The sequence below is a fragment of the Anastrepha obliqua genome, chromosome 4, assembly GCF_027943255.1.
Source record: "Anastrepha obliqua isolate idAnaObli1 chromosome 4, idAnaObli1_1.0, whole genome shotgun sequence".
Taxonomy (NCBI): domain Eukaryota; kingdom Metazoa; phylum Arthropoda; class Insecta; order Diptera; family Tephritidae; genus Anastrepha; species Anastrepha obliqua.
In genome coordinates, this window is record NC_072895.1 from 94,453,398 (window position 1) to 94,472,578 (window position 19,181).

Consider the following 19,181-nt stretch of genomic DNA (forward strand, 5'->3'; position numbering starts at 1 on the left):
AAAAAAACAGAAAATCTAAAAAAAAATACAAAATAATATCTTTGACTTGGAAAATTTACAATAACAAATATTTTTAATACAGGGTGGCGCACGAATCGTGCTACAAAAACAAAACGTAATAACTTTTTTTCTGTGTGAGTAATCGGCTTTTTTTTTTTATTTTGCAGATTAGTATTTAGATTTACAAAAAATGGAGGCTTGGGATACCGAAAAGAGGATTTGGATAGTGCAGCGGTACCATGCTTTGCAGTCCATAATTTCCGTCCAAAGGGAATTTAGGCGGGAGTTTGGCGGCACTCCCCCGAGCAGATGGATCATTATGAGGCTGGTGAACATGTTTGCTGAATCTGGAAGCATCGCATGCAGACCGTACCATCGAGATCCCCATGTTCGGGTCGAAGCCACAATCGCGGCTGTAGCATCGTCAATTCAGGCAAATCCAAGAGTTTCGACTCGTAACTTGTCGGCGCAAATTGGAGTTAGCAGACGGTCATTGCAGCGGATAGTTCATGATGACTTAAACTTGTTTCCGTACAAAGTTCAAATCACAAGCAAATTAAACCCTCTGGATTTGCCTATTCGCCTGGAATTTTGCCAAAAAATTATTGAAATGGCCGAAGAAGACAACAACTTCATAAATTGCTTGTTTATGTCTGATGAGGCCCATTTTGATCTAAACGGCAATGTAAACAAGCAAAATTGCTGTATATGGAGTCAATCAAATCCGCAAATACTCCATGAGATGGAACTGCACCCAGAACGAGTCACAGTGTGGTGCGCAGTTTCATCAAGGTGCATTGTCGGGCCATACTTCTTCGAAGAAAACGGTGTAACAGCGACTGTAAATGGGGACCGTTATTTAAACATGTTGAAGGAGTTTTTTTATCCAGAACTGCGGCGAAGACGTATCCCTTTTAACAGCATTTGGTTCCAGCAAGATGGAGCAACTGCACATATAGCCAGACCGATTATGGAGGAGCTCCAACGAAAATTTAGAAATAAATTGATATCCAGAAATTCCACTTTCCGCTGGCCCCCAAGGTCACCCGACCTCACTGCACCAGATTTTTTGTATGGGGTTATCTCAAACAAGAGGTGTATAAAGCAAAACCAAGTAATTTGACTGAATTGAAGCAGTCCATCACAACAATAATTGAGGCGATCCCGACTTCAACCCTTCAGTGCGCAATGAACAATTTTCTCATCAGGTGTCGCATATGCATATACAATAAAAAAACAAAAAGTTAAATACATTGATTAGAAAAAAAGTTATTACGTTTTGTTTTTGTAGCACGATTCGTGCGCCACCCTGTATATTTCTTAGCTTTAATAATACTTTTTATTGAGAAATATCTGAATTTGTACGTACTCTTTAAGACTTTTTGAAACGATTTTGTATGAAATGTAATCATGTTTTATGCAACCAAGTTATAGCCGAGACAGGGGGCGCCTTTAATTGGGATTACCGGCGCAGTTAATTCTGGTTAATTTTAATTTGACAGGTGGTTGTTACGCGGACTAGTGAACAGCTGATTTGCTTATTGCATAGTTTCGTCAGTAAAAGATGGACCGCAGGCAACAAATACGGGTATTAGCTGCCTTAAAACTAAGAATTTAAGAATTTATTAAAAAAAAAATCTTAAATTGCAATTTCTCAAACTGCGCCGAAATATCAAAACAATGAATGTAATTTCGAACGTGTTAGTGTAAACTAGCATTGCATCCGAACTTTCTTGTATTTCGCTTTAAAAGTTTCATTCGCAGATATTAACTGTCATTTTTCGGCAATGTTGCCATCGAAATTTCTCCTAATCCGCTTAAATTATGAGAATTAAGTGTAGTTGACAATTCGCACTAGTTGCGCTTAATTCCTGAGATAATTCCAAGCCAAGTCGTTAATTCCGATTAATGCCACCATCGGTCTAAGCTATTACATAAAAGCGCGTTTTGGAATCAGCTGATCTCAGCTGTGGGCATTTTTGGACAACCAGCTGAGAGTGTTTTTACTTATGGATCTGTACAATTCACCTGTGCTTTTCTTTTATTTATAACTCCAACCATCTGGTAAATCATAGTATGGGGTATCTGTCCCCATTGCATTTGCCCAGAAATCGTTTAGCTCACAACAGAACGTATAGCCACGAGCTGCGTGCGCACCGAAGTCCGATATCGTTTCTAAGTTGTACTTATCACAAACATTCGTGCAAAATTCCACTTCACTGCCAACGGTGGCGAATGGATTATTCAGCGTCAAAATGACCAGATCAACGGCCAAATCGGGATGCATCAGCACCTTGTAGTACCATTTTGGTGCAGGAAGCAGTTTATTGCTATCTAAATAAATCGCTGTCAAGTCACCGCTGTCATCAGGTAGCTCCAGCTGACCCAAAGTGCTAGTGAAGGTCAATAGATCGGAACTAAATGCGGTAGCCATCTTACGCACCGCATTCTCTACGCGTAACCAATTGCCGGCGTTCACCGCCTGCCATTCGGGTGCACAATTCACATAGAAATAGCTGGCCAATTGTTCGTAGCTGAAAATGAAATCGGCATCTGGTGCAAGATGGCCACGAGCCAGGAAGCTGGTGGTGTTCAAATAAGATTGGTCGCTGCCGAAATAGGTTTCGAAGCGCGTACGCTGATTTTTAACCAGGTAATAATTGTTTATGGCTGCTGTGGTGAAGCCCATGCCGTCGGCACGGAAAGAACGGCGCGTGCTATCGATCACTTTGACTAAATGCAAGCATAAAAGAAATATTGATTTAAATTTTTAGATTTTTTGACTATTAGAATTATTGCATACACATCGCTCATTTACTTCAATAGAGTCATAATCAAATGCCAAAATGACCACGAGCAATTTTTTATGTTGCGTAAAAAAATCGTGCCGATATCTTTTAACAGCACCTCATTAGATGCAAATAAGTATTTACTTTTACACAAAGCAGGAGGCAGAGTAAATTGAGAAATTTAAAGCCGCTTTTTCGATTTTTTTTTTTTTTTTTAATTATAGCCACTATTTTGAAGTAAGTGAGTGAGTCTTTCAATTTACATTCAAGTGCCCGGCCGTTCAGGAGATTACGCGCGTAAACCGTTTGATGTGCGTCGGTGTTGTAACAAATAGAAAACAGGCTCTGGAAATCATTATTCACTTGGAAGCCTACTTCGTAAAATACTCCGGAGCCACTTCCACATGAGTTTTCTGTTACCAGCAAATCGGCAGCGGGTTCGTGTGTGCAATTGAGATCCTGAAATGCGAATTTCTGCGCTGTTTCTTCGTAGTAAAAAGCATCACCACCCAGGCACCTTAGCGTGGCTGTCTGTTGTTTTAGGGGAACAATTTTGTTTTTGTTGCCGGCACAATGTAGCGTAATCTCTTCATCTTCAGAAAAGCTGGTCACCACATTGGTGGGTCGTAGTAGACTTCCATTCGCCACAATAACCGGCTGCGGGCTTGCCAAACCCGTTGGTAGAGTAATTTCGCAGGGGTCAGCTTAAAGGTGGAATAGTGAGGGAGAAGAAATAATTAGTAAGTTATGTTTTATTTTTACTTTTATTTTAATTTAAATTTTTGTTGAAATAAGAAAACTGATCGATATCTCGTAAAGTGTCGATCAAACAATCTAAAGTTTATGTTCATTGTCATCGTGACATTTCACGCTAAAAAAAATTCGTTTGTGTTTTTGTTAGTTCCAACAAAGAGAATTTTCGGTATATTTTACAGTTTTTCTTTGATAAAGGCGGATAGGCCAGCCAGGCCGCATATGAATGGCGTTTATGATGCCGATACTGAAACACCTTATTACGTGCAATTTTGGTTTCGTCTATTCCGTTCAGGCATTTTTGATGTTGAAGAAAATGTCTATGAAATCACAGAAATAATCGAAGTTGACCGTCATGTTAGTAGTCGTAGCATCACCCAGGAACTACCATGAAACTGTTTTAAGCCATTTGCGCAAACATTTTACGCAAGATAAGAAATAGCAGCTTTATCAGTAATAGTCCGGGAGCCAGGGGTCGATTTCGGATTGCGTGTTTATATCGTTAAATTCTTGACTATACTTGTGATTTAGCTTTCATAAATAACGAAAGTGAACGTCAGCTGGCCGCGGTGGGTGTGACTGTGGGAGGGTACGAAACGTGTCGAAAAAAAATTTCTACCAATTCATTTTATACCGCCTGAAATTTTTTTCATGTATTGTTGACATTTCGTAGAATAAAAAAAGTAGGCAGCTGCGTCGTAGAGGCGGGAAAATACGTCAGCTGAACGCAATGATACATTCTTGCTTCGTCTGACGGTCTTCCCACTGCTATAAACGCAGCTGACCATCATTATTATATTTTCATATGTGTCCAAAATTATGTAAAAAATTTCAATCGGAATAAGTAGTTTTACTTTTTAATTTATTTTACAAGTTCGCCTGTTCAGTTGACGTATTTTCCCCCCTCTACGGCGCAGCTGACTATTTTTTTTCTTCTACTAAATGTCAACAATGCACAAAAAAAATTTCTGCCGTTATAAAATGAGTTGGTAGAAATTTTTTTCGACACGTTTCGCACCATCCCACGCACGTACCCACCGCAACTGAACCAGCTGACGGTTGGTTTCGTCATTCATTGGATGGCGTCTGCCTTCAGTACCTATTAAAATCAGTCGGTCAAAATGACCCCTGGCTCCCGGACTATAACAGGTATGCCTGGGATACAGTAACCAGGGATATATGAGTAGTTACTCATTCGAGGTCGATAAGTGCTTAGCCTAAAAAGATGAGCGAATTTATTGGGACGAAATTTTCAACTTATTGAAGGGTGAGAAGTAGCTTCCAAAGGAAAGGAAAGGTTGAGTTAGGTTAGCCTGGTTGTCATTAAGCCACGCATAGACCTTTTGGTCCCTAGCGATGCCTGATGGAGACCGACCTCTATGAATACTGAAAGTAGACATCATGTAGGATGTCAACGCTTTTGGCGAATCTAAGCAGAGCTGGGAGATCCGCTTTTGAAACGTCTTCCAGACCCTCAAACAGTGGGGCTCCCAGGCATTTTAAACGCGTTTTTAATAATGCCGGACAAACGCATAGATTATAACCTGTCAGCATACCTATGATAGTTCTGCAGTCCATTCGCGAGAGCGTAAGTACAAATTGAGTCAGTTTTTTGTCGTTAGATCTACACATAACTTTTGCTGTTTTGCATGGGGTCAGATTGGTTAACCTAGCTTCCACTCGCTTTTCCGTGTAGTCGTCCATTTCACTGTATTTTCCCATAATGCCTTTGTGACCAGGTACCCAATAAATAGGCAGCCTTCTGTTTGCGGTTAGCCTTTCTATGGCTTCCCTGCTCCTTTGAACATTTTAGGTCTTAATACAATACGAGGTGTGTTCAAAAAGTATCGCGAATTTCGAATTTTTCAAGGTCAGGTATATTCGAATTTCAATTTTTTTGTAGCGATATATTGGTACTCATGTCTCTCACTCATGCCGACGAGTTCGGCTATTTTGAATGTTCAGTTAATTGTTGACAGCTGCTTTGCTTGCACGTGTTTCGGCTCGTCTTCGATTTTTACCTATTCAAAAAGATGGATTAAAGAACCTGTATCAATTCTTGTGTGAAAAACGAAATTAAGTGCGCGGATGCATTCCGAATGTTGACTGTGTCATACGGAGAAGCTACTTTGGACCAAAGCAACGTTTATCGGTGGTACAAAATGTTCTCAGAAGGCCGAGAAGATGTGAACGACGAAAAGCGTGCTGGACGCCCGAGCACTTCAACAACAGACGAAAAAATTGATGAAGTGAAGAAAATGGTATTGACCAATCGTCGAATCACCGTTAAAGAAGTTGATGAGGACCTAGACATATCGATTGGCTCGTGCCATTCGATTTTTTTCAATGATTTGGCCAAGGAAGTTACGAATTTTGCGATATGTTAATTTTAAAGATCGACAATTTTCATACTTTAATAATTTTCAATAATTTTAACGCGTTCTATCGCGTAAAATAGTTCATCTGTCTACTTGACAAACATCAAAGATGACATAAAAAACGGATACCGTCTAGGGATTATTGAAGAATTATTCTGCCAAGATATCGGCATCACTTTTGAAAACCCCTTTATTTAACAACGCACCAGTAACTAAGCAGCAAGAGCTTGGCTGGGAAGTTCTGTTAGTCTAAACATGGCATCAGGCGATTATCAACTCTTCAAACATTTTCAACATTTTCTTAACCTAAGAAGAGGTTTATGAAAAGTAGCTAGTCAAGGTGGGCAAGGACGTCTTCAATTGCCCGCAAAGTGGGCAAAATGAGTAAAATGACGCATATTTCATTTAAATTGGATAATTGTTACTATTTTAATTTGGTTGTCGAAATATAGCGAAGCAATACACTAAACTTTTTACTTGACCTATAAAAGCTATTACGCGCAGAAAATAATTGAAAAGTAACAGCTTATAAGAAAATGTTGCTAAATTTTATTGGCTATAAAATTTTCTCTATTGATTTATAAATAATATTTACTTCTCCCATTTGAATAAGGTTGAATGGTCTCAATTTAATCATTCATACACTCTTATAAACCCTGATTGTAAAAAATCCCTATTACCAACTTCCCTTTCCGAACACCAGATCACAACTTTCATACGTCTGAGACTCGGTGATACTAAACTAACACACGAACAGCTTCTCCTCGGCTCTCCTTCCCGGACTTGTCCGTTTTGTGGAGGGCATCTCTCAATCCAACACATCCTAGACCACTGTCCAATACTAACCGCCAAACGGACGACTGCATTTGGAACTATGGTACCATCCACTCTATTAAACATTGTTACCTTTGGCAATGTGATTAAAGTGTACAATTATATGAAATGATTAATTTATTAAATTGTACAGTTAGAAATAACTCATTTTGTAATCGTAATTAAGCACTGAAGGCCCTAGTAGCCAGTGTGCTAATTAAGTTAGGGTTATATTGTATATATCCCCTATAAATTATAATAATAAATATTTACTTCGAATCAGCTCTTTTTTTTAATTAACTGATTTTGATTTCCAATCGTAAGTACAATTTTTATAAACTACTCAAACCAGTTCAAAGCAATTTTTTATGTTCATATCCTTTCTCGATCGAACATCCACAGACAATTTGCGGCGAATTTAGCAACTCCAAACATTTTTAGTTTTAATAGCGCATTTTTTGTTTGCATCTTATCTAACAGATAGAACTCAATTCGTTCGTATACATAACATAAAATCTGATGCCATCAAAGTTACCTCAGGCGTACCTCAAGGTAGCCATCTTCGGCCACTATTGTTCTTAATGTTTGTTAATGACATTCCAGACGTTTTCGAGACATCACGTTGTCTGATGTATGCAGATGACCTGAAAATTTCCAGTCGGATAGGGGACGTAACTGACTGCATAAGGCTTCAAGAAGACTTAACAAGATTGGAAGCTTGGTGTAATAATACCTCTTAATGCTGGTACATGCCAGCACATGTCCTTCAGCAGACGCAAAGTTACGTTTGATTTTGATTCCAAGTTGGGCACTACCACCCTCAAAAAAAATTTATGAAAAGAAAGACTTTTTTTACATCGAAAATGTTGTTTTCTAAACATATATGTAGACTTTATGATCGCCAAGTCTAGATCTATGCCTGGCTTTGTAATAAGGAATTCAAGGGAGTTTCAGGTTATTTCTACGCTGAAGAATTTGTATTTTTCTCTTGTTAGAATATTGCAGCATTATTTGGGATCCATTTCATATGGGTTCATCTTTAAGAATTAAGAAGGTTCAGAAACGTTTCACTAGATCTGCTATTCATTCACTTCGTTGGCCTTGCAGTTTGCCTGCATATAAAAGTAGATGTTATTTGTTAGCATTGCCAACTTTAGAAATGAGGAGAAAAATTTCATCGGTAATGTTTATAAGAGACATACATAGTTACGAACCATAACAAATGTCACTTCTTGCTGGAGTTAATACATTTTAATTGTCCCACTCGTAATCTTAGACTCAGCAATGTGGTCCATTTACCGTATTACAAGACCAATTTTAGTCGAAAAGAACTGCTTGCACGTTGTATAAGGCAGTCTAGCCAATTTTGCAAAAATTTAGATATATTCTCTAACTCACGAGAGACTTTCAAATCAAAACTTAATCTGCAGATACACTTTTTGAATTGTGACAGATGTATCTCACAGTATTGTTTACCATATATTATATTTAAGCTTAGTATTAGTAATCTAAAAGGTGGTTAGATTTCAAGGGCCGATGTTGAATGTGAACCACACCTAAACGTCAACGACAACGTTGGACTTCTTTTTTTTGGTTATTTGAAAAAAAAGGTGTACGTCGATAAGCCAGCAAGAATTCAAGAGCTAAAGGATGAGATAATTCAGCACATTAACGGCATAGAACATCAATTATGCCTCAGCGTCATGCAAAATTTGGACCATCGGATGGAGGTGTGCCGCCGAGGCCGCTGCGGCTATTTGGCCGATATTTTGTTCCATACTTAATTGAGTCATACCAATATTATCATAATAAAGAGAAATAATAATAATTTCTTAAAAAAATTGCATTTTATTCAAAATCAACACCGGCCCTTTATTTGAGTTGTACTTTAATGGATGAAATAATGAATAAATAAATAAGTTAATTTTAAAGAATTTCGAGTAACTCTTTTAATGTACATGAAATATTAAAATATTTTGAAATAAAGGGTTTTCCAATAACAGGTGTTATTTTGAATAGCCTGCTATTTCGGTAGATCTCACTTTTGAAGCTGGCATTTTTGATATTTGACAAGTAAAAACTACGTCATTAAGAAAAATGGCACGAGACACGCTTAAACAACACATTAAAGTGATTAAAATTCACTATAAAAATGGGGAAAATTTGGCAGAGACGGTTCGTTAAACTCGAACATTTTTGGGTCATCGTGAAGCACCTTGTCGGGCCGCAATACAGAAATTGGTGAAAAAATCCGAGTTGTTGGGACAAGTTAGTGATTTGAAGAATAAAACCCGTGCACGACGCTCAAGAAGAAGAAAACCCAGGTTTGTTTATTCCTCGTCGTTGTTTGGTATGAGGCATTCCACAAACGTCATTACACCGTATTTTGCATAAAGATTTGGGTCTTAAGGCTTACAAAGTCCAGTTAACACAAGAACTCAAGCCGGCCGATCATCAACAACGTCGTGTCTTTGCTGATTGGGTCATTGAAATGCATGAAAATGATCCGGAGTTCCATCGAAAAATCATCTTGAGTGATGAGTCCCATTTCCACCTCGGTTGCTTCGTCAACAAGCAAAATTGTCGGATCTGGGGCTCAGAAAATCCAAGAGTTATTGTTCAAAAGCCTCTCTATCCTCAACGTCTGACTGTTTAGTGCGGTTTATAGTCCGGCGGAGTTATTGGATCTTGAAATTGAAATTTGAAAAGGTCGAGCCAAGGAGCACCAGGAGATTTGGTGGCTCCTAAAACACTCAGACTAAACAGCCCATTGTATTTAGAGCGGGGGTAGATAGTCGAAGAGGGAAGGAGAAAAGTATCAGAGAAAGAGATAGGAAAGAATAGAGACAGAGATAGAGATAGTTAGTCCTGTGAGAATTTTCCAGATTCTTTGGCAAATCTGTAAATATCCTCCAGTTTTAGAGAACGAATATTACTCATTCACACGACATCGGAACCCAAAACTCGTAGGCTTGCTCTAGCAAAGGCAGGACACTCACAGAGAAAGTTCACAGTGCTATCTGCCTCCTCCAAGCAGGACAGGCAAACCGTGTGCTCAATGATTCCAATGGTGGTCATATGCTGACCCCATGGGTTGTGTCTTGTAATAATATCGACCATCAACCGAACGCCTTTCTTTCCAAGTTTTAGTAGAAAGTTTGACAGTTTTCTGTTCGCGCTTGTCACAAAACACTTTGCAGTTCTGCAGCGTTCTAGACCGGACCATCGCTCTTTATGTAGATTGCCTACATAATCGTTGATCCAATTTATGATTCTTGCTGATACTGATACTGATTCCGATTATTGGCTCTGGCCCTTGTGGGAAAACCGCTGATTCGCCTTTGGGCAAATCGTCGGCAATTTCGTTTCCTTAAACACCGAAATGGCCCGGAACCCATATAAGTACAAGCCTGTTTTGTCCTGTGACAGAATTAAGCTTCTTCTTACATTCTTGAACAATCTTTGAGGTTTGCTTCGCGTTCTCCAGGGCCTTCAGTGCAGCCTGACTGTCACTGAAGACTCCAATCTGTTTCCCGCTCCATCTCCTCTCGATTATCCATTCGACTACTTTCAGGGTGGCAAAAAATTCTGTTTGGAAAACAGTTGCCATTTCCCCCATAGCATAGTGATACTTATTACTATCGTTTAAGTACCATCCGGCTCCAGACTCAGACCCTATTTCATTCTTGGACCCATCGGTACAGAAAATATCCGTCAAACCTCCCTGCATGCATTCTGGATTGCTCCATTGCGTGAGAAATCTGACATCAAATTTCCTTCCAAACGAAACTGTGGGTATCAGGTCATCTTTAGGTGCAAAAAACAGTGGATACTGCTCCGATAGCAACTTCAAGATTTCTCTTTGTCCCGAAGTTCCATATTGGACCTTACTTTTTCGAAAATGAATCTGGAGCAACAGTTACGGTGAATGGATTGCGCTATCGAGAGATGATTAACGATTTTTTATGGCCGGAATTGGATGGTATTGATTTGGCCAACGTTTATTTTCAACAAGACGGCGCTACGCACCACACAAGCAACGAAACCATTATTTGAATATCAAAATAACTCCTCTTATTGGAAAACCCGTTATTAAAATAAAAAAATAGTTAATTCTTTACCAAAAACACTGCTTACAGCCAGCAATAATTCCACTATCAGCCACAATTTAAACATTTCGCTTCAAAACAGTCGTTCAACCGATCGGAATGATAACTAGCTTGCTTGGTATAATTAAATTGTTTATATAGCGAACTCTAACGTTCAGCTGATAATTAACCCCCTAACCGTTAGGAGTGCATTATGGCATGCATAGCAAAAAAAGGTAAGGCAATTCGCCATACATAATTTTTTTTTTTTAAGTTTGTCTTAAATTATAATACATTTCGTGGGAGAATTTTTTGAAGGGTCCGAATGCCGTACTAAACTGAAAAGTGTGCATCTTCAGTGAAGTTAGGAGGCTGGCAGCATTCATGCCAGCTTATGTAGGCTAATAGTTAGACGCTTAAGGGATTTTAAAACTTAATTAAAAATTATTTTTTCTTTTTTTCTTTCTTTTTTTAAATGAATTCAAAATATCTCCAGATTATTGTGTCAAAATTTCAAGTCGATGGGCTCGAAATTAACGCATTTGTGAGTATTTGAGCGTCTGCTGCTGGAGGCCGGATTTCAATAGCTGCTCGACTTCAATGGTTTTTTTAGACTGTTTTTTTTGGAAGTCCGTGCTTGCCGTAACTCAAAATCTACTGGATTGAATGCTTTGAAATTTTGAACAGTATTTCAAGAACCTTTTTCAATAATTTATTAATGTACTAATCTTCTTCTTCTTCTTAATTGGCGCGAAAACCGCTTACGCTATTACACAATTAACTATTATTATTAACTATTTAACAGAGTTTAACGCGCCAGTCGTTTCTTTCTTGTACTAATCGGCACCAGTTGGACACACCAAGTAAAGCCAAGTCCTTCTCTATCTGATCTTTCCAACGCAGAAGAGGCCTACCTCTTCCTCTGTTGCCACCAGCTGGTACCGTATCGACTACTTTCAGAGCCTGAGCGTTTGTTTGCATTCGGACGACGTGACCCAGTCAACGAAACCGCTGGATTTTTATTCGCCGCACTATGTGGATAGCGCCATAAATCTCATACAGCTCATTGTTGTATCGTCTACGATACTCGCCGTCCCTAACGTGTAAATTTCCAAAAATCTTTCGCCGAATCTTTCTCTCAAACGTTCCAGCAGACGCCGAAAATCGGTTTTTTGGTTTCCAAGAAAAATTTAAAATCAAAATTAAAATCCTCCTAAAAATGTCTCGAAAAACATATTCTTTAACAAATGCATTTTGGTTTGTTTTTTGTTGCAGGTGATTTTATTGCGAGTTGTGAGGTATGCAGCAAAACAACTTTTTTTCGCGACGCCTCCAGCGATTCGCTGTCGCTCACTCATTTTTCAATATTTTACGATGAAATTTTCGAAAAATGTTGCTCGAATGTGTATTATATGAAAATTTACTGAATAAACTAAAACTAATAGGTCTATGGATAAGTTCGTGCGGTTTTACAACAGATGGCGTAACTTGATTATTATTCCATCGATCCACATTTCCAAACATTCATTGGAGAGCTACTGTCGTAAGGCACAAACGTCAGTATAAGTTTTTTATTTGAAGCGTAAACAACAATATTTTTACCACACTTGAAAATGTCGAATTTCGTGCCAAATAATGTGTTTTTGCGGGGAATTCTTCTTCATTATTTTAATATGAAGAAAAAAGCAGCCGAAAGTCATCGTATCTTGGTGGAAGTTTATGGTGAGCATGCTCTAGCTGAGCGAACGTGCCAGAAGTGGTTTGCACGCTTTAAAAGTGGTGATTTTGGCTTGGAAGACGAAGAACGCGAGGGTGCGCCGCCAAAGTTCATGGATACCGAATTGGAGGAATTGCTCGATCAAGATCCGGCTCAAACGCAAGAAGAGGTTGCAAAAACTTTGGGAGTTGATCAATCAACCATTTCCAAACGTTTAAAAGCCATGGGAATGATCCGAAATTCAAATTTCGAAAAAACCGCACGAACTTATTCATAGTCCTATATCTGTATCGTCATTACTATTCGGGAATACTTAAGTTCGAAACTCCGTACATGAACTTCAAATAATAGAAAAATCGTTTCTAATAGCAGTCGCCCCTCGCCAGGCAATGACTAACGTCCGAGTGTGTTTCTGCCACGAAAAAGCTCCTCTTAAAAAAATATCTGCCGTTCAGAGTTGGCTTTAAACTGTAGGTCCCTCCATCTGTAGAACAACATCAAGACGCACGCCACAAATGGGAGGAGGAGCTCGGTCAAACACCTAACAGAAGTGCACACACCAAATACTTATTTTTTGTTTATTTGTATCTGTATCGCAAAAAAAACAAAAAAGAATAAATTCTTAAAATCACTCCTTTTTTCATAAAAACCGTAAAACCTTACAAAAATATTGTATTTATTGGCATTGGAATAAGTTTCCGACCTCGTAAAAGAGGTTTCGCTGCAGATACTATGTATTTTAAAATTTTCAAAATGTACTGCTTGGTACGCCTACCTTAAGCTCCCCAAAGCAAAGCAAGAGTGTAACAAAAGTCCACATTTTGGGCCACTCTCCTTCCTCTGGGCTACATTACTTCAAATATATCCAAATGCCGTGTTTTTGAACAGATAAGCCGAGGCTATTCTAAATTCAGATTCAGTTTCAGCGCGTCAAAAAACTTCAGAAAAATTTAATCTAGTTCTTAGTTCGAAATTTGTGTCGGCCCGTGCTATACAAATCTTATTATTTCATATAAAAAAAAAACAGTTAACGGTTAGAGGATTAATACTAAAAAATAATGTGTTATACTTTTTAAAAAATACATAGACAAAATAATTATACAAGTTCCTTTTTTAATGCTTAAGCAACATTTTTTTTCATATGAGCTCGACTATGTTGCGTATACGCCCCGAAACACCTAAGCAAACAACAGAATAAAATAGAATGGCGCACTTGGTTTTTAGTTTATGTACTCTTCCACACATACTATATATGTGTGGGCACACATATATCTCACTAAAAAATAGTTAAAAAATGATTTTAAGCTAATTAAATTCAAACTCAATTGTAATTGTGTACCCGTTCGCAACAGCTATTAGCAAATACTGTAGAGAAAGTGTTTGACGTCTCATTTAAATATACCAGCTTTTTTTTATTTCTTTTTAACTCACATGCCAAATCACGAGTTTCCATTAATGGTGATGTTTTATGTTTTTTCGCCACAATGTAATGTAATGTAACGCTGGTAAATTAAAACAAAAAAAACAATATAGGAGTGGAACATTTTCTGCGTTACACACAAAGTTTTGCAATGCATTTCCGTGAATTTAGTCATAACTTGGATAAATGGAGCCTTGTATGTGGTACATAAACATATGACTGTACTGTAGTCCCAGTCGCTGTTTGAAGCCGCTCATTCGATTGGTTTATAATACACACTCATTTTTTCGACGCCAACAAAAAGTGACTTACAATGAGTGACTCAAGCAGCCTGGTGTAAAAAATTGTTTAATGAACTCTGGCGCGAAGCATTCAGAAATCTGGTGAAAATTGTGGCGGGGGACGTAGACGAATATATTAGACCGGGTCGGGTGCCAAACGTGAAGAAATATTTTGAGAAATCCACCTCTGTATTTAAAGCTTAAGTTGAGTGACTTTCACCACCACGAAAACCAAGATTTTTGATCCTTCTAAAAACCACCGAAATGATTTTTTTATTATAACTTCCTCATTTAATATCCGATTTTCAATTGCTTTTAACTTTGTTTGTCTATGATTTTAGCAAAACCGTTTAAAAAGCAAACTTTTAATGAGTTTTAATGTACTACTGTGGGCAAAAAGTAAGGTGAATTTATTTGTCAAACTTCGCGGGATTAAAATTTCGCTCTAGTTATTTTTTTCATGAGTTGGCAGCACTGTTTTTAACATCTGGGCCAACTTTAATGTGAATGTCATTATCAGTAATATATTTACGCTTGTGTTTACCAAACTACCAAGAGTGTATTTTTCGATTTTTACAATATCTGATTTGATTGAGCAGAGAAGTGCCATCAAATTTTGTTTGCAGAATGAAATTTCGGCTGCGGAAACGTTTAGCATGTTGCAGAAGGCATTTGGTGATTCGACCATGTCCCAGAAAAATGCAACTCTGGGTAACTGACCCAACTATAAGAAAACAACTTTAAAGCTCAGAAGCGCACTAGAACGAAATGCCACCTTGATCAAAAAGTACCAATGCCAAGTGACGCTCTAAGTCAGCTGATTTGAGTTCGGTTTTTTTTTGTTTTGCATCATTACGCGTGAATTTTTGACCAAGAACGAGACGAATACCATTCAACAGATATCGAATTCACCTGATATGGCTCCCTGCGATTTTTTTCTGTTTGATTGAGTAAAAAAACCACTAAGAAGCACGCGTTTGAGCAGACGAACGGAAGTAATGAAAAAATCGAAAACGGCTCTGATGGCTATACCGAAAATAGAGTTCTAGAAAATGTTTCAAGAACTGGATCAGACGATGGCATACGTGCGTAGCAGTTGATGAGGAGTACGGAGGCGGAGGCAATAATCACTTTTGAGGAATAAGTTTGTATTTTGAATTTTCTGAATATATACTGGGAACTTTTTGATCAAAGTGGCATAGAACGCCTGAAGACTGGCACTGGAATTTGAAAATGGAATGTCAAGTAACCAGGTTATAATAAAAAAACACCATTACGGCGGTTTTTAGAAGGCTAAAAAATATTTTGTTTTTTCATGATGGCGAAATGTATTTAATATAGGGATGAACTTTTTTGCCTTTTTAAAGCCAGTCTAGTGTAAAAGTCACAGGCGCGCATGTTTGAGTGAGCGAAGCGCTTCAAGGAGGCGCCAACGAAAGCGAAAAAGAATCCAAAACTCACTTAAAGGCAATGTTGATAGTTTGTTTTTCGATATCCGCTATATCGCGCATCGAAGATATGATTATGCCGCGTAGAGAGTAACTGGAAAATTCTATGTTGGCGTCCTTGAGCTAACGACAAGCCCATATGTGCCGTAGGCGACCCGAACTCGCTCAAAATAGTTGGATTTGTGCCGCTTAAACACAGCGGCTTATGACTTGTTCAGTGTGTAAGGGTTTTTGGTAAAAACGAGTGCAGAACAACGTTGCGACTTTTTCTTATTTCTCACTGAAACTCATCGTGGCGGCGTACAAAAGGGCAAGGAAACTGTAACCGCCGTGCTGAACGGCTTAACTTCGAAGAATTACGAAGGATGTGTCCAATCAGGGGAGCAGCGCGAACGGGCAAAGTTTTAGAGTCCTCTTTTGGTCTGAAGAACGATAATAAAATTTTATTCGTACCATAAATTGGTTATGTTGTTGTGCAATTAATGGAACTAAAATGCCACATCTCGTAAGTATTCAATTTGTACGGGGGCTCACCTTTAAACAGAAAATTAGAATATTTTTTTTTAATCTACAATTGTGCAAATAGTTGACGTATAGAGAGTTCATAAGAAAAAGATGTCAGTATGATAAACTATTTGTTTTTTTCCTTTTTTTTGTTGTTTTAACTAAAACAACAGCAAATTTAAATCATGGCTAAAATTCGATTCGGCCTAAATTGTGTACAATTACCAAATTTGTTTAAATTATTTTTTTTTATTGTGTTAAAATTTTTATTTTATTGTACTAAAACTGAATTAGCTAAAAAAACTGCATAACAAGAATCTTTCTGGAAATTCTAGTTAAAAACCGTGGAGCTGGAATAAAAAGTTTGTGGAGTTCTTCTAATTTTTGAAAATCTTTCAAATTTTGAAAATTGTTTTCTAATATATTTTTTACAAGATACTTAAAATGGAAATCTCATTTTTGCAAAAAAATATTAAAAAACGATATTGGGTTGGCAACTAAGTAACTGCGGATTTCACTCATAGATGGCCTTACTTGAATTTTTAGGTTTTCAGACGTAATACAAATGTAAAACACATTTTGTTATTTGATAGTTGGCAATTCAGCCGTCAATCAGTAAAAAAAGTTTTTATATAATGGAAAATCAAGAGAAACATTTTCGTCATATTTTGCTTTTTTTTATTTCCGCAAAGGGAAAACCGCATCGCAAACTCATAAAAAGTTATGTGCTATTTATAGCGACGTAGCCTTAAAAGAACGGCAGTGTCAAAATTGGTTTGCCAAATTTCGTTCTGGTGATTTTTCGCTCAAATAAGAAAAACGCTCTGATCGTCCAGTTGAAGTTGATGACGCCCTAATCAAGGCAATAATCGATTCGGATCGTCACAGTACAACACGTGAGATTGCAGAGAAGCTTCATGTATCACATACATGAAGCGAAAATCACTTAAAACAACTTGGCTATGTTCAAAAACTCGATACGTAGGTTCCTCACGAACTGAAAGAAACGCATTTAACGCAACGCATTAACAGCTGCGATTTGCTAAAGAAACGTAATGAAAATGAAGCATTTTTAAAACAACTGATAACTGGCGATGAAAAATGGGTTGTTTACAACAATATCAATCGAAAAAGATCGTGGACCAAGGCAGGTGATCCAACTCAAACAACATCAAAGGCTGATATTCATCAAGAGAAGATTTTGTTATGAGTTTGGTGGGATTACAAAGAAATTGTCTACTTTGAACTTTTAGCACCCAACCGAACGAACAATTTTGATGTCTACATTGAACAACTAACGAAATTAAACAATGCAGTTGAAGAAAAGCGGCCGCTGTAGTCGAATGGGTTAGTGCGTGACTACCATTCGGAATTCACAGAGAGAATGTGAGAACGGTGAAACACCAAAATTAAGAAAAAGATTTTTCTAATAGCGGTCACCCCTCGGCAGGCAATGGTAAACCTCCGAATGTATTTCTGCCATGAAAAAGCTCCTCATAAAAATATCTGCCGTTCGGAGTCGACTTGAAACTGTAGGTTCCTCCATTTGTGGAACAACATCAAGACGCACACCACAAATAGCAGGAGGAGCTCGGCCAAACACCCAAAAACGGTGTACGCGCCAATTATACATATATAGTTGAAGAAAAGCGGCTCGAATTGGCAAATCGAAAAAGTATGGTATTCCATCATGACAATGCAAGGCCACACACATCTTTGGCCACTCGGCAAAAATTATTGGAGCCTGATTGGGATATTTTGCCACATCCGCCATATAGTCCTAACCTTACACCATCTGATTACTTTTTGTTTCGATCTTAACAAAACTACTTGAATGGTAAAAATTTCAATAATAATGATGGTGCCAAATCGTACCTGATGCAGTTTTTTGCTAATAAAAACCAGAAATTTTATGAAAGAGGAATTATGAAGCTACCTGAAAAATGGCAAAAGATCATTGATCAAAATGGGCAATACATTACAGAATAAAGTTTTAGTTCCATGAAAAAATTGTCTTTTATTTTCTAAAAAAAAAAACCGCAATTACTTAGTTGTCAACCCAATATTTTTAATCTTATAAATATGATGAAAAGGTGTGATTTAAATGAAAAATAGCAAATTTAATTACCTTTAATTTGGTATATCACTCAGTTTGATCGGGTAAGGGAATATCCAGACATTAGAAATTTTAATTATATAACTTTTTTACCTATGCTCACTTCGGGTTGATTGGTTAGGTGGTGATATTTACATTTTTGATAACTACGGGTTTCTGTCTGTGGCATTTAAGCATCGATTTGAGAATCATGAAGCTTTTAATATTTTTTTCTCTTTTTGACATATGAGAGGAGCCATTGTGCAGTGGTTGAAGGCATGCCAGTCGCAGCTTATTCTATGCTGACCTTTGATAATATGTGCAAAATCATGCTCCAACTAAATCCGTAAACTCCTGAAATGTTTAGGCATGCATTTAGCGATGGCTTGGCGATTAAAAAAGGTGCCATCCTCAGCAGAACAACTTACAGAATAGCGAATGCTGCGCCATGTGCTTATTGTTTCACCCTAATTAACGAATACAGGATATTTGAGGACAACTTAAGAGTAAAATTAATTAGTTCTTATTTTGAACAAAATTTAATGCAACTTCACACATTTTTGACGTGATAACGTCTTACAATTCGATTTAACAGGCTGCACGCACGAAAAAATGTGTCGTTAGCTTGCTCATTAGTGTTACCTTGCTCATTGCCGTTACCTTGCTCATGTGTCGTTACCTTGCTCATTGCCGTTACCTTGAATGAACTGCAAGCGAAAGCGCGGAACGAACGACAAAGCAAACGAACGGCAACGTTCGACATCTTGCTCTCTCCTACTTAAGTGAGCGTATATGTGTATGTATATGCGCATATGTACATATATAAATTCACGTATTTGTATTTGCATATGCCTTCTTATTGATTTTTATTAATTTGATTTACTTGAAGAATTTA

General features: G+C 37.8%; 1 protein-coding gene across 1 annotated transcript; it reads right to left on the reverse strand.

Moving 5' to 3' along the window:
• Nucleotides 1-1,306: 1,306 nt before the first annotated feature.
• LOC129244713 (uncharacterized) lies at nucleotides 1,307-10,938 on the reverse strand. Its single transcript, XM_054882508.1, has 3 exons — nucleotides 10,855-10,938; nucleotides 3,053-3,493; nucleotides 1,307-2,733 (listed from the first exon to the last, which is right to left on the reverse strand). The coding sequence occupies exons 1-3, from the start codon at nucleotides 10,907-10,909 to the stop codon at nucleotides 2,042-2,044; spliced, it is 1,188 nt and encodes a 395-aa protein (XP_054738483.1). The 5' UTR covers nucleotides 10,910-10,938; the 3' UTR covers nucleotides 1,307-2,041.
• Nucleotides 10,939-19,181: the final 8,243 nt, after the last annotated feature.